The 14,698-nt window shown below is 47.5% G+C and overlaps 1 protein-coding gene across 4 annotated transcripts in view; it reads left to right on the top strand.

Annotated features, from left to right (window-relative positions):
• LOC119973336 (copine-8) overlaps positions 1–14,698 on the top strand; it is a 449,311-nt gene that overhangs the window by 394,118 nt on the left and 40,495 nt on the right. For all 4 annotated transcript variants that reach the window (XM_038811212.1, XM_038811215.1, XM_038811214.1 and 1 more), the window contains one exon: positions 14,411–14,592. In XM_038811212.1, the coding sequence (XP_038667140.1) occupies positions 14,411–14,592 (182 nt within the window). The remainder of the gene's footprint in view (positions 1–14,410; positions 14,593–14,698) is intronic.

The following is a 14,698-nucleotide window of genomic DNA, read 5'->3' as shown; positions in this document are numbered from 1 at the left end:
CGTAACCTCCAGTCCCCACTACCCACAATCAAACGGGAAGGCCGAGAAAGGGGTCCATATTGTTAAGCGGTTGCTATGCAAGGCTGCAGACTCAGGCTCCGACTTCAACCTGGCACTGCTGGCATACAAGGCAACCCCACTGTCAACTGGGTTGTCTCCAGCGCAGATGCTCATGAGTCGCACTCTGAGGACCACAGTTCCAGCCATCCATGTTTCAGACCTTGACCACCTCACGGTCTGACAGAAAATGCAGCAGTCTCGGGCCCACCAGAAATCCACATATGATGCTCATGCCACGGATCTACCCGAGCTGGTCCCAACTGATCGTGTTCATGTACAGTTGCCTGACGGTGGCTGGTCAGCCACAGCTGTGGTGGTCAAGCAAGTGGCCACAAGATCGTTCCTTGTCCGCATGGCTGATGGCTCCCTGCTACGGCGCAACAGACGGGCGCTGTGCAGAGTTCCACGCCTGCCACCTGACCGAAGTGCCCCGCCGCCCACAATGCTTCCTCCGGATGTGCCCTACCACGAGGCCACCGATCTACCAGCAATCCTGCCGGCCCATGCGACCACTGCGATGGCAGCGGTCCCGCCTATCCATGTGCAGGCGGCCCCTAATCCACCATTTTCTGACCTCATTGTTTTGACCTCTGTAAATATTGTTTCATCTGCCTTGTATCTGCACTAGCGACATCTTCCTATGTATATAAGTTAATTTTGACACATTTTGTATATAGTCAGGCCCATATACATATCCATAAGCACACGCACCTTAATATTTATTATCTAAAAAAAAGGGGGAGATGTCATAATATACATCTATGTATATAATGGAGTGCAGACAGGCAGTGATTGACACACAGGATGACCAGTAAGCACAGAAACAGAGCAGCCAATCAACAGACAGGACACGACCACTATAAAGCCAGAGGGCACTAGGTTTCCCGCTCTCTCTGGACCCAGCCACTGAAACAGTCAGAGTTCATGAGCTAGCCAGTGCAAACACCATGTGGTAGCTAGTAAGTCTGGTCAGGCTAGTACTAGGCCTCCAGTCAGTTCAGTATAGTGTCAACCCACAGTTGAACATGTATATTAGTTAATACGTTAAATAAAATCGTGTTGGATCTTCTCCAGTGTTAGAGGTCTGTCTCTCGCTACACTGCATCAAGTGCAGTCCACGTCAACCCAACCTGCCTAACACATCAGGTGGGATGTGCCCTGAATACGGCCTTGAGTTGTATGAAACTTAACCTTGTGCAGGATGATGTAGCATTCACCCGATGGAGAGACTCACTCCACACCTCCTCCTCTAAAATGTGACCCAGATCCTCCTCCCACCTAGCCTTCGCCTCCTTCACTGAGGCCTGCTCCTCCCCCATGATCCATCCGTATATCTCGGGCACACTGTCCTCCTCCGGCCTCACACAGGAAACAATCTTTTCCAGCAAAGTGGATGGCGGAGCCACCGGGAATGTCAAAAACATCTGCCGGACCCAATTGGGCACCAGGAAGTACCTGAACATAACCACCCCACCAAGGCCTCCCCTCCCTCTAAGCTCCTCCCAGTTAGCAAACCGACCCTCCAAAAATAAATACTCTACCTGCTCCAGCCCCCAAAGTGGCATCAGGTTTCCCAGACTGAACCAAATGATTCCCGCAGATAGTAGACCACCTTGACACCCGCCACAGCTTGAATTGCTGGCGGAGCTGCCGCCATATATTTAACGTGACGGTAACCACCGGATTTTGATGAATACTTTGTTGGAGCAAACAGCAGAGTAGCTGTCACCAACTCCTCCTGGCGCGACACCTTACATGATCCTAATTCCATCCTTACACAGCTAACATGCCGGTTCCTGAACCAACCCAACACCTTTTCCGCATTGGCTGCCCAGTAGTAAAACAGGTTAGGCAGCGCCAACATGCCCCCCAACTCTGCCTGCCACTCCCTCTGTAAGTCCCCCTCCGAATCTGAGGCAGTTGCTCCTCCCATATATACCCCGTTAGAAGCCCCTCCAAGCCCTGGAAAAATGATTTTGGCAGGAAGGCACTGAAACCAGAACACAAATCTTGGCAAGATATTCATCTTAATCGCATGCACCCCGCCCTCCAGAGACAGTCGAAGGCTGTCCCATCTCTGCAAATCTGCCCTCACCTTACTCGACAAACTAGTAAAGTTCAACTTGCAAAGCCGTGCCCAGTCCAACGCCACCTGGACCCCCAGTTAGTGAAAGTTAGTCCCAGCACAGCCTCTTCACCTCAGCTCAACCCTCGAGGGACCACCCACAAAATACTCCCTTTTCCCAACGTTCACCTTATATCCCAAAAAGGAACCAACCCCTCCAATATCCCCACAATATCACCCATCACTGTCCCCGGGTCCCTTACATACAGCACAAGATCATCCGTGTGCAAAGATATCCTGTGCTTCACTGCCCACTCACAATCTCTCTCCACTTGTTCGAGGCCCTCGAAGCAATGGGCAATGGATCAATTGAGTCTTGTTCTTATATGATGTCCCCTCACAATGTTAATGCCATCCCGGCAATGTTCAGCCTCTCCTGCATCCCAGACAGTGATCAGCCTCACTCCCCCTTCAGCTGAAAGGATCCCTGGTTCCAGTCTGGCCGATGTCAGAAGAGTCAGCATAGTTGGGCAGAATGGAGGTTAGGGTTCAGAAGATAATTTTAGTGGGGTGAGTGGATTAAGGAGGGGGGGGGGGTGACCTATGCCAGAGGTTAAGAGAGTGTAAACACTGTGGAGGGGTGAGGGAAGGTGGTCAACAATTTTGGGAGTGAGGGAGGGAGTGAAAATTGTCATGGTGAGCATTGTCAGTGTGAGCGGGGTGAGCACTGCTAGGAGTGAGAGGGTGAGTATTGTTTGGAGGGGGCAGTGGGCATTGTTGGGGCTGCAGAGAGGTGTACATTGTTGGGGTGGGGGTGAGCAATGTTGGAGGTGAGGAGGCATGTACATTTTTGGGGGTGAGCAGGGTGTACATTGTTGGGGGTGGGGGTATATATTGTTGGAGGTGAGGAGGGTATACATTGTTGGGAGTGGGGGTGTACATTTTTGAGGGTGAGGAGGGGTGTACATTGTTGGGGATGGGGGTGTACGTTGTTGGGGGTGAGGGTGTATATTGTTGGGAGTGGGGTGAGTATTGTTGGGGATGAGGAGGGTGTACATTGTTGGGGTGAGCAGGGTGTACAGTGTTGGGGGTGGGGGTGTATATTGTTGGGAGTGGGGGTGAGCATTGTTGGGGGTGGGGGTGTATATTGTTGGGAGTGGGGGTGAGCATTGTTGGGGATGAGGAGGGTATACATTGTTGGGGGTGGGGGTGTACATTGTTGGGCGTGAGGAGGGTGTACATTGTTGGGGGTGGCGGTGTACAATGTTGGGGGTGAGGAGAGTGTACATTGTTGAGGGTGGGGGTGTACATTGTTGGGCGTGAGGAGGGTGTACATTGTTGGGGGTGGGGGTGTACATTGTTGGGGGTGGGGGTGTACATTGTTGGGCGTGAGGAGGGTGTACATTGTTGGGGGTGGGGGTGTACATTGTTGGGGGTGGGGGTGTACATTGTTGGGGGTGGGGGTGTACATTGTTGGGGGTGGGGGTGTACATTGTTGGGGGTGGGGGTGTACATTGTTGGGGATGAGGAGGATGTACATTGTTGGGGGTGGGGGTGTACATTGTTGGGGGTGGGGGTGTACATTGTTGGGGATGAGGAGGATGTACATTGTTGAGGGTGGGGGTGTACATTGTTGGGGATGAGGAGGGTGTACATCGTTGGGAGTGGGGGTGTACATTGTTGGGGGTGGGGGTGTACATTGTTGGGGTGAGGAGGATGTACATTGTTGGGGGTGGGGGTGTACATTGTTGGGGGTGGGGGTGTACATTGTTGGGGATGAGGAGGATGTACATTGTTGGGGGTGGGGGTGTACATTGTTGGGGGTGGGGGTGTACATTGTTGGGGATGAGGAGGATGTACATTGTTGAGGGTGGGGGTGTACATTGTTGGGGATGAGGAGGGTGTACATCGTTGGGAGTGGGGGTGTACATTGTTGGGGGTGGGGGTGTACATTGTTGGGGTGAGGAGGATGTACATTGTTGGGGGTGGGGGTGTACATTGTTGGGGGTGGGGGTGTACATTGTTGAGGGTGAGGAGGATGTACATTGTTGAGGGTGAGGAGGGTGTATATTGTTGGAGGTGGGGGTGTACATTGTTGGGGTGAGGAGGATGTACATTGTTGAGGGTGGGGGTGTACATTGTTGGGGTGAGGAGGATGTACATTGTTGGGGGTGGGGGTGTACATTGTTGGGGATGAGGAGGATATATATTGTTGAGGGTGAGGAGGATGTACATTGTTGGGGGTGGGGGTGTACATTGTTGGGGTGAGGAGGATGTACATTGTTGGGGGTGGGGGTGTACATTGTTGGGGTGAGGAGGATGTACATTGTTGAGGGTGAGGAGGGTGTATATTGTTGGGGGTGGGGGTGTACATTGTTGGGGGTGGGGATGAGCATTGTTGGGGGTGAGGAGGGGTGACAATTTCAGGGTGGAGGGAGCTAACACTGCCAATGGGGTGAGGCTGGACAGTTTCAGAGGCTGACAGCTCCATTGAAAAGAATGCAAGTCAATGAGATGAAGACAGGCTCTAAGGACTGTGGGCGGAACTTTCCATTTTTATTTAAAAGAGTTGGCTCAGGCAAGGAAAGCGTTGTGAGGTTGCTGGGAAGCTGGAGAGTCCACTACGCAGGCAACATCGGTCTTCCAGAGATCGGGCACCTTTTTTCAAGGATGTTCCAAAATTTCCGTCATAAAAATGAAAACAAACCCCCCCCCCCCCCCCCCCCCCCGACTCACACAGGCACACGGGAACCCAGCCCCACCCTCTCCATGGACATGGGGAACTCCTCTCCATGGACCTCTCCAAAGGAAGACTACCCCCCCCCTTGACACTACCTTGGATTGTCCCTCTCCACCTCCCTCCCAGGGCTGTACTTAACCTGATGGGTTCCCTTCACCTAGTTCACATTACTCCAGACCTGTTGTAAATCTTGCCGATGTGACGTCGGGGGAAGGAAAGGGGGAGGATCTGAATGTACAGGAAACGATATGGCAGGAAAGCCCACTAATTATATTCAGATGTATTTAAATGGAGTTCCTGTCGTTGCTTGGTGGGAATGCCATTACATGATTGGCGGGAGGGGGGGGGGGGGGCGGTGCGCAGGGATTATTGCAGCATGAGATCTCGCTGGCGAGAATCTTGTGGGCGGTTTAAAATCACAGTCAGCATCATACGCTCCCTCTCTGATACTGACCAGAAGATCTGGGCCAATCATAGAATTTACAATGCAGAAGGAGGCCATTCGGCCCATCGAGTCCGCACCGGCCCTTGGAAAGAGCACCCGACCCAAGGTCCACACCTCCACCCTATCCCCATAATCCAGTAACCCCACCCAAAACTAAGGGCAATTTTGGACACTATGGACAATTTAGCATGACCAATCCACCTATCCCGCAAATCTTTGGATTGTGGGAGGCAACCGGAGCACCCGGAGGAAACCCACGCACACATGGGGAGAATGTGCAGACTCCACACAGACAGTGACCCAAGCCGGGAATCGAACCTGGGACCCTGGAGCTGTGAAACAATTGTGCTATCCACAATGCTACCGTGCTGCCCTAGTTTCCCACACTGCGTGCATTCCTGACCCACATTTCAGCCTGACAACGGATTCAGAAACCCACAGGGAAAATCCTACCCCCAGTATCTTGTTCAGTGCCGTACCACCATCAGAGTGCAGACAATAGATTTGTAGAAAATGATTTTCTTTTCATTAGCTATGCATAGAATTATGTCATATAGGTGATTCTTGCACATCTATTGTTAACATTGTGACAGATTCTCTCCAGTGAAGAAAATTACATGTTTACATTGATATATAAGAGTGAACCAGTTTAGAAATACAATCAAAAGGTAATCTGGCATAACTCAGAAATATGACAGCAGCAAAATCACAAATAAAATGAATGCACGTATGCTCCAGAGGTCTTTTATCCTGCACTTGATGACACATTGATAAAACCCTCATGGCCACCTGCTCTTTTTGCCCATGCAAAATAATTTTTCACAAAAAGCACAATATTGCTGAGGCTAGAAATTTGAAATAAAAACAGAACATAATGGAAACACTCCAGGTGAGGCAACATCTGAAGAGAAAAGACATTTGTTATGCTGAAGGTTAGGTTCATCTGACAAAGAGTCTGTGAATTAAAACATACACCTCACCATGGTGAAAAGCAAATTACTGCGGTTGCTGGAATCTGAAACGAAAGGGAAAATGCTGGAAAATCTCAGCAAGTCTGGCAGCATCTGTGGGGAGAGAAAAGAGCTAACGTTTTGAGTCCGATGACTCTTTGTCAAAGCTGACAGAGAAATTGGGAAATATTTATACTGTGGAGTAGGAATGAAAGATGAGTCATAGCCACAGAAACCCAGGGAAACCGGGTGCTAATGGCCACAGATACCAAGGGGAAAGAATGTTAATGGCAGTCCCCAGAGAGGACAAAAGATGTGAAAGGTCAAACAGCAGAGAAACTAACATCAGAGGATGAACTGTGGGTGTGGGGGGAGGGGAAGGGGGAAGCAAAGAGGAAAAAGGTTAAGGAAAGGTGGATACGATTGGGGGGGGGGGGGGGGATTTAATGTAATTAAAAGAAAGAAAGAAATGGCAAAAGACAGTTAAAATGAAATGAAAACAATTGGGTTGAGGTGGGGCTGATCATCTGAAGTTGTTGAATTCGATGTTGAGACCAGAAGGTGCCTAACCAAAAGATGAGATGTTGTTCCTCCAGTTTGTGCTGCGCTTCACTGGAACATTGCAGCAGGCCAAGAACAGACATGTGGACCTGGGAGCAGGGGGCGCGATTCTCCGCACTCCCGACGGTGCGGAGAATAGCGTGGCTCGTAAAATTTTACGGCCACGCTGTTCCGACGCCCTCCCGCTATTCTCCCCCACCCCACGCCCGACTCCCGATACGAATCGCTGCCGCCATTTTTTTACGGCCGGTCTGGCCGTTCGTAAAAACGGCCGTAAACTGTCGATTTTTAAAACCATGGCACCGATTGGCACGGCAGTACCACGGCCGTGCCAAGGGTGCCATGGGCCCGCGATCGGTGGGCACCGATCGCGGGCAGCGGGCCCGATGCCCGCGCACTCTTTGTCCTTCCGCCGCCCCGCAGTATCCATTTGCGGGGCGGCTGAGGGGCATCCCGGCCCGCGCATGCGCGGGTTTCGCGCAAATGCGCGATGACGTCATCCGCGTATGCGCGGGTTGGAGTTTTCCAATCCGCGCATGCGCGGCTGACGTCATATGACGCGTCAGCCGGCGCTAACTCTGGCAAGTGGGCTTAACGAAATTCGTTAAGCCCGCGATGCCGGAGTTTACGGCGTCGGGATGCTAGCCCCGACCGGGGACCAGAATCGGTTCCCGGTCGGGCTGGCGTCAAACCCGCCCGGAATTGACGCCAGCCTTACGATTTCTCCCCATATGGGAGAATCGCGTCCAGGGTCTTTTGTTAAAATGGCAAGCAACAGGAACGTCAGGATCCCGAATGCGCACAGACCGAAGGTGCTCAGCAAAGCGATCGCCCAGTCTGCGTTTGGTCTCTCCGATATAGAATTTACAGTGCAGAAGGAGGCCATTCGGCATGATAAAACTTTGGACTTGGGGGTAAGACAGCTACCACTGAGCTGTGGCTCACACGTGACCCTGGAGGGAACTTGATCCTCTCCCGAATAACACATAACTCATTTTCTGATGCAATAATTTCAAGTCTGTACTGTAGGTGCAGCAGAAAATATCTTGATTATAGGAAGCTACCATTAATATTGAAGTTCAGAAAAGAATGTACCAGCGGATATATGGGCTGAAATTCTCTGGCCGTTCGCTGATGGCAAGATTCTCTGATCCCACCGGCAGCGTACATCCCCCGCGGTTTTCCCGGTGGCATGGGGTGGCTTCAATGGGAATTCCCATTTACAGCTGCGGGAACAGAGAATCCTGCCGCTGGGAGGCCGGAGAATCCTGTCCCATGGTCTTATCATATGCTTGAGAATATTCTGCTTTTGGTAGAGCAGAATAATATGATATGGGTGATGATTTTATCTTTTATTAAAATACATTACCCCTGTTCCCACAGACGTGTAGCTCTTGTTGAAGTTGTCACTGCTGTAGCATGGTTATGTCAAGTTTCCCATTGTCCTGTCTCCCAAGATCAACACTCAAACAAGGGATCATTAGTTATATCACCAAGGCCTCAGTGACTGACTCCATGGACATAGAACATACAGTGCAGAAGGAGGCCGTTTAGCCCATCTAGTCTACACCGACCCACTTAAGCCCTCACTTCCACCCTATCCCCGCAGCCCAATAACCCCATCTAACCTTTTTGGTGACTAAGGGCAATTTATCATGGCCAATCCACCTAACCTTGGACTGTGGGAGGAAACCTGCGCACCCGAAGGAAACCCACACAGACACGCGGAGAACGTGCAGACTCCGCACAGACAGTGACCCAGCGGGGAATCGAACCTGGGACCCTGGAGCTGTGAAGCCACATGCTATCCACTTGTGCTACCATACTACCCAAAAAAGCTTTGATTCTTGTGGATTGCAAGGGCCACTTTGTCGAGTGTTAAAATCAGATTACTGGCATAGAGATAGAGTACCTGGAGCCAGACGGCACAGTGGGCATGGGCAGTCAAGGGAGAAGGAGGTGAAAAGGTGTTGATATTAAAGATGCCAAGAAACACAAACAGCAAGGTTGCCTAAATTGCAGTTCTGTATGCAGAGAAAAGGCCAGGTCCAGCCTAAGTAAATATGGCAAAAAGGTTGGAAATCAGATCATGAGAACAACAAGCCATTCAGGGAACAGATAGTGAGGGCATCACAAAGCATGAAGCTGAGTTGGAATGAAAATATTCAATATGTGCATCAGGTGTAGAAAACCTGTATGGCGGACTTCAATGGCATGCGTTCAGCCATTCCAGAAAATCTGATTGTAAGGGGCGGAAACTTACATATCTGCAGAAATCCAAATAAAATTAGAGAGGAGAGCCCCAGATTAGCAAACCACGTCTCAAGAATAGAACACCCAACCCTTCGGCCCCTAACAGAGGATCGGCTTGTAGTGTGAAAGAGATTTCTAACCATGGCCATGTTTATTCATGATGCTAGTTAGTTTGCTAAATTGTGTGCATCATTTCTATCTATTGTAATTTTAAATCGTATGTGGTAGGGGTTCTGTGTAACTAAAACAGACACTCGAAATATATTAGAACATTTTTGAGATGTTGTTGGGTATTTTGTAGTGGTGGTCTGATCGGTAACTGTTGCTTATATTTTAGTGAATAAAAGTAATGGGGTTCCAAGATTGTGGCTGATTGCTAGAGAATTAAATGGAATCATGTTTGGTTATAGGTTCATCACGGCATCATGGAGACAATTCTATGTTGCCCAGGAGATGGGTGAAACATTTGAACAAGGCTAACTGAAAGCTCTTGATGAAGATCCTTCAAGTTCAATGTAATGATTCAATAGAGTTGTCAATGAGCAGAAAGACAGGCATAGGTCCGGGTTGTTGGTATGATTAAGGAGCTCAACACAGTGATCTCGATCAGACGCGACGGCATTCTCATTGAAATAGGTACCATCCAGTCTGGAGAAGTAGAGTCAAGTAGGACTTTATTTTATCCTAACTCAGTGACTGAGATGCAGACCACCGCACAGTCGTCTCTGAAAATAGTTATGGGAATGAGTGATGACCTTCTGAAATAGGGGCGTTTTATATTAAGCCTTGAATTCAGCTGAGATGATCATGGAGATTGTAGACCGGGTGGTCACGTGGATGTTGGAATTATAGCGTGCAAAAGGATTTACGTGTTGGGAGTGCACGAGTTCTTCTGGAGCATGGGCAAAGACACAGCATGTAAGGGCTGCTCAGTTACTGTTGATAAACATCCACCGTCGTTAGTCACTGATCGCCAGTTATTGGAACCCAACGCTTCGACGGAGATGTTCCAACCAATCATTGGGTTAAGGAGGGGGAGGTGATCATAAAAGAATAGAATCCCTCGAATGCAGAAGATGGCCACTCTGAAAGAGCACCTGATCACGGCACACTCCCCCATCCTATCCCCATAACCCTTTAACCCCACCAAACATGCATGACTTTAGACACTAAGGGGTAATTTAGCATGGACAATCCACCTAATCTGCACATCTTTGGACTGTGGGAGGTAACCGGGACACTGGAGGAAACCCACGTAGACACGGGGAGAACGTCCATACTCCACACAGACGAGGCTGGAATTGAGTCCCCAGTTTTTATTTCTCGTCATTGCTATCTGGGGACACATGTTTTAAATGTGCAGTTGTGCAGACTTCTTTTTAATTTAGAGTACCCAATTCATTTTTTCCAATGAAGGGACAATTTAGTGTTGCCAATCCACCTAACCTGCACATCTTTGGGTTGTGGGGTGAAACCCACGCAAACATGGGGAAAATGTGCAAACTCCACACGGACAGTGACCCAGATCCGGGATCGAACCTCGGACCTCAACGCCGTGAGGCAGCAGTGCTAGCCACTGCACCACTGTGCTGCGTTGTGTACACTGTTGAAGAGATTGAGCGAGGCTATGATTTCTACTCCCCACATGATCAAATTTCCTGCCAATATTCGTTGTCAAGCCAGAAACATGAATAATGGCAATTGGTGTGGTGTATCTGAGAGTGACCACTGCTATAGAACTGCATCCCAACAAGGACAAGGATGAAGAAGAACTAGCGTAACTATGGTGAAGATTTCAATAAACCTGTTAGCCACGAATCTCCAACAACATTAGATGGGTATCCATGTTACTGGCAACCCAAAAATCTGGATTTGAAACCTCAGTTCTCATCCGCACCCCAATGAACCAAATGTTTTATTGTTGTACAATTATAAACCGACTAAAAAGTAAAATTTATGTTTGAATCATTATTTCCATTGGGAAATGCTGAATTATACCAGCAAATTAAATAGCTTACAGGTCTTTTTCAAATAAGTATAATTACCTTGTCAGTTGTTATTCTATTTACCTAATTAAAATAAGATGAAATCTTGTTTTAATTGCTCCAGCAATTTTAACTGGCATCGGCTCAGAGAGCTTCGGCTCAGAGAGCATATCAATTTGTGCACAACCTACTAATGGTATTTAGATGAACAAACTCTGGTGAAATTCTGTACTGCATTAAGAACAAAGGGAGGAAAATGGAATTTGTTATCATAAATGTTTGAGAAAATGATATTCATAGTGTAGAGTTTAATACTTGGTACACTCAAAGGTTTAAGAGCTTAAAAGCACTTAATTAAAACTCTTCTTTTATATAAACGTCCAATATTCAATAAGTCAAAAGGTGCTTGGTTGAAATAATTAAATTGTTTTAGTTGACATGCGCTGTTACTGAAGTCTATTTCACTGAGAAATTATTTTACATGTAATAGGGGTACTGGGATAGAAACATTTTGCATTGAACATTGATGCTATGCAGTTGTAATGGGCTAAATTTTCTACCTGATCAGGATTATGGGTGAAAAATCTAGGGAAGAGTCGGTGGCTCCCCACAGGCATGTTTCTCAGCAGTAAGAGGTGGGCCACCATTAAGATCCTCTTATCAATGGGATTTCCCATAGAATCCCTCCCATACTACCAGGAAACCATGGCAAGGGTACGTCGACAGCGGGATTGGATGATCCCATCATAATCCTATGTTGAAGTGAAAGAGATATTTCTGTACTAGAAATGCAACTCTTAGTCTACAGGCGGTGGCATAGTGATATTGTCACTGGACTAGTTAACCAAAGACCCAGTATAATGCTCTGGGGACCCAGGTTCAAATCCCCCAATTGCAGTTGGTGAAATTTGAATTCAATAAAAAAGCAATCTCGAATTAAAAGTCTAATGGTGACCATGAAACCATTGTCGATTGTCGTAAACACGCATCTGGTTTACTAATGTCCTTTAGGGAAGAAAATCTGTCGTCCTTACCTGGTCTGGCCTACATGTGACTCCAGACCTACAGAAATGTGGTTGACGGCAGCACGGTGGTGCAGTGGTTAGCACTGCTGCCTCATGGTGCCGAGGTCCCAGGTTTGATCCCGGCCCTGGGTCATTGTCCATGTGGAGTTTGCACATTCTCCCGTGTTTGCGTGGGTTTCGCCCCCACAACCCAAAGATCTGCAGGGTAGGTGGATTAGACATGCTAAATTGCCCCTTAATTGGAAAAAATGAATTGGGTACTCTAAAATTATTTTTTAAAAGAAATATGGTTGACTCTTAACTGTCCCCTCAAGGGCTATTAGGGATGGGCAATAAATGTGGGCAGAGCTTGCGACGCCCACGTCCGATGAACTAATAAAAAAAAATCATGCAGAACGATACAGCAATATTTTATATGAATTTTTAATTAGGTTAAAGCACTGTGAAATTACAATAGAGCTTTGAGTTTTAAAAAATTAATTCACTTGCGAAGCCAGAATATACTGCAAGTCCCTAGCTGCTCTGAGAAATAGCAGTGGTTTGAATCGGGGTAAGTTAAGAGTCATCCCCGTTGATGTGAGACTGGGGCTACATCTCGGCAAGACCTGGATAAGAAGCCAAGCTTGCTTCCTGAGAGGGAAGTTGGGCTTTTGCAACGTTGTGGTCAATTTGCAGTCACTTTTCCTACGACCAGCCTTGTTTTCCAGAATTAGAAAAAATACTAAACTCAAATGTTCCAATTACCATGGTGGAATTGAAATTTCATTCTTCGGATTCTCAGCCCAAGGCATTGCATTTTTAAATGAAGTAAATTGATTTCTGAGTCATTAGGGAAGAACAAGTATCTGAGATCCAAAACTAATACCTCAACTTAGTTTGGCCTGGATCAGAGGGGCTGGGTTTAGCTCACTGGGCTAAATCGTTGGCTTTTAAAGCAGACCAAGCAGGCCAGCAGCACGGTTCGATTCCCGTACCAGCCTCCCCAAACAGACGCCGGAATGTGGCGATTAGGGGCTTTTCACAGTAACTTCATTGAAACCTACTCGTGACAATAAGTGATTTTTATTTTTTCATTTTATTGTTTCTTAAAGTTGCTTACATCTTCAGATACACTTAGCCTCTGGGTTGTCATTGCAGCAAATAATAAAGCTTGCAATATTTCTTATTCCTGTAGCTTCATAAGCTGGAGCTACTATAAGTAAAAGAGAAATGCCATTCGCACATTAAGTTTTCAAATTCTCGGTGGTCATACGATGAACTTTGCAGTGGTGCAGCAGCGAATCACAATACAGTCATCAATGTTATTATTCTCTGCGTAATATGCAATGGGCATCATTTTCCCTGGTTCCGCAGAGCTTCGAGGTGGCGGAACTGGCCCACCATTGGGTTGCACCCCCACCACCAGAGAACCGTCGGCGGGGCATCGTTGTCATCGGGACTGGAAGATCTCACTGGCGGGAACGGCAGGAAAATTCCAGCCAATGTTGTCTTATGCTCAGTTTTAAAATCGTGTTTTAATTTTAAGACCTCGGGCGAGATCCTCTGGCTGTTCACACGTGTGGGATCTTACGGTCCCGCCGATGGAGCACCCCTTCCGCGGGTTTCCTGGCAGCATGGGGTGCATTCAATGGATCGAACAGTAGGCCGCCTCCCGCTGCCGGGAATCCCACTGCGGGGAGGCCAGAGGATCTCACCCTTAGCCGACAGTGTGACAATGCAATGTGATATCATCATGATGCATATTGATAACGTGTCATGGAATTGGATTCTTCGGTCCCCCCAGCCACGTGTATCTTGGCAGCAGGAGGCCACGCACCATTTGCTGGCGGCAGGATTCTCTGTTCCCGCTGCTGTCAATGGGATTTCCCATTGAAGTCGCCCCACGCCACCAGAAAACCTGTGGATGGGAGTATGCTGCTGACAGGACCAGAGAATGCTGCTATCAGCAAATGGCTGGAGAATTCTGGCCATGATCTTTATAATTATTAGCATAGGTCAAGGCCTTTGGGATCATTATGCCTGTGTCAGTTCTCTAAAAAATTTTTACTTAATCTTATTTCTCGTCCCTTTTTATTTTTTCTTTGTAAAATATATATCCGCTGTCCTTTTAAAAGAGATTATGAATTCTGTTTCAATCATTGATTGCAATACCTTTGTCTAAATAAAATGTAATCTAACCTCATAGTTTATTTTGTAATTAGCTTGAATTTCTAAATATTAATTTATTCGCAATTGATGAACAAAACTCTTGCCAGGTTTAACACAGCTATGTTTTCAATATCATTTTTTGTCTGATTGTTTGTGTTTAAATCATATTTTCAAATAGGTCACCCTGCTCAACCAACCTCTCTCCATTATATGAACCCTTATCAACTTAACACTTATGCCATGGCATTGAAAGCTGTAGGAGAAATCATTCAGGATTATGACAGTGACAAGATGTTCCCAGCCTTAGGATTTGGTGCCAAGTTGCCTCCAGATGGGAGAATTTCACATGAATTTGCTTTGGTGAGATGATTTCTTTGCAAGTGTTTTTTCCAATCGCAGAAGGTTGATAACTATTAACTAATTATTTTGTTTTCCCTGTTGTTTGTTAAGTTTCACAGATTTACTG

This window comes from Scyliorhinus canicula, chromosome 11, assembly GCF_902713615.1.
Source record: "Scyliorhinus canicula chromosome 11, sScyCan1.1, whole genome shotgun sequence".
Taxonomy (NCBI): domain Eukaryota; kingdom Metazoa; phylum Chordata; class Chondrichthyes; order Carcharhiniformes; family Scyliorhinidae; genus Scyliorhinus; species Scyliorhinus canicula.
Note: the sequence above shows the minus strand (reverse complement) of the source record. Positions and strands in the feature narration are given on the sequence as shown.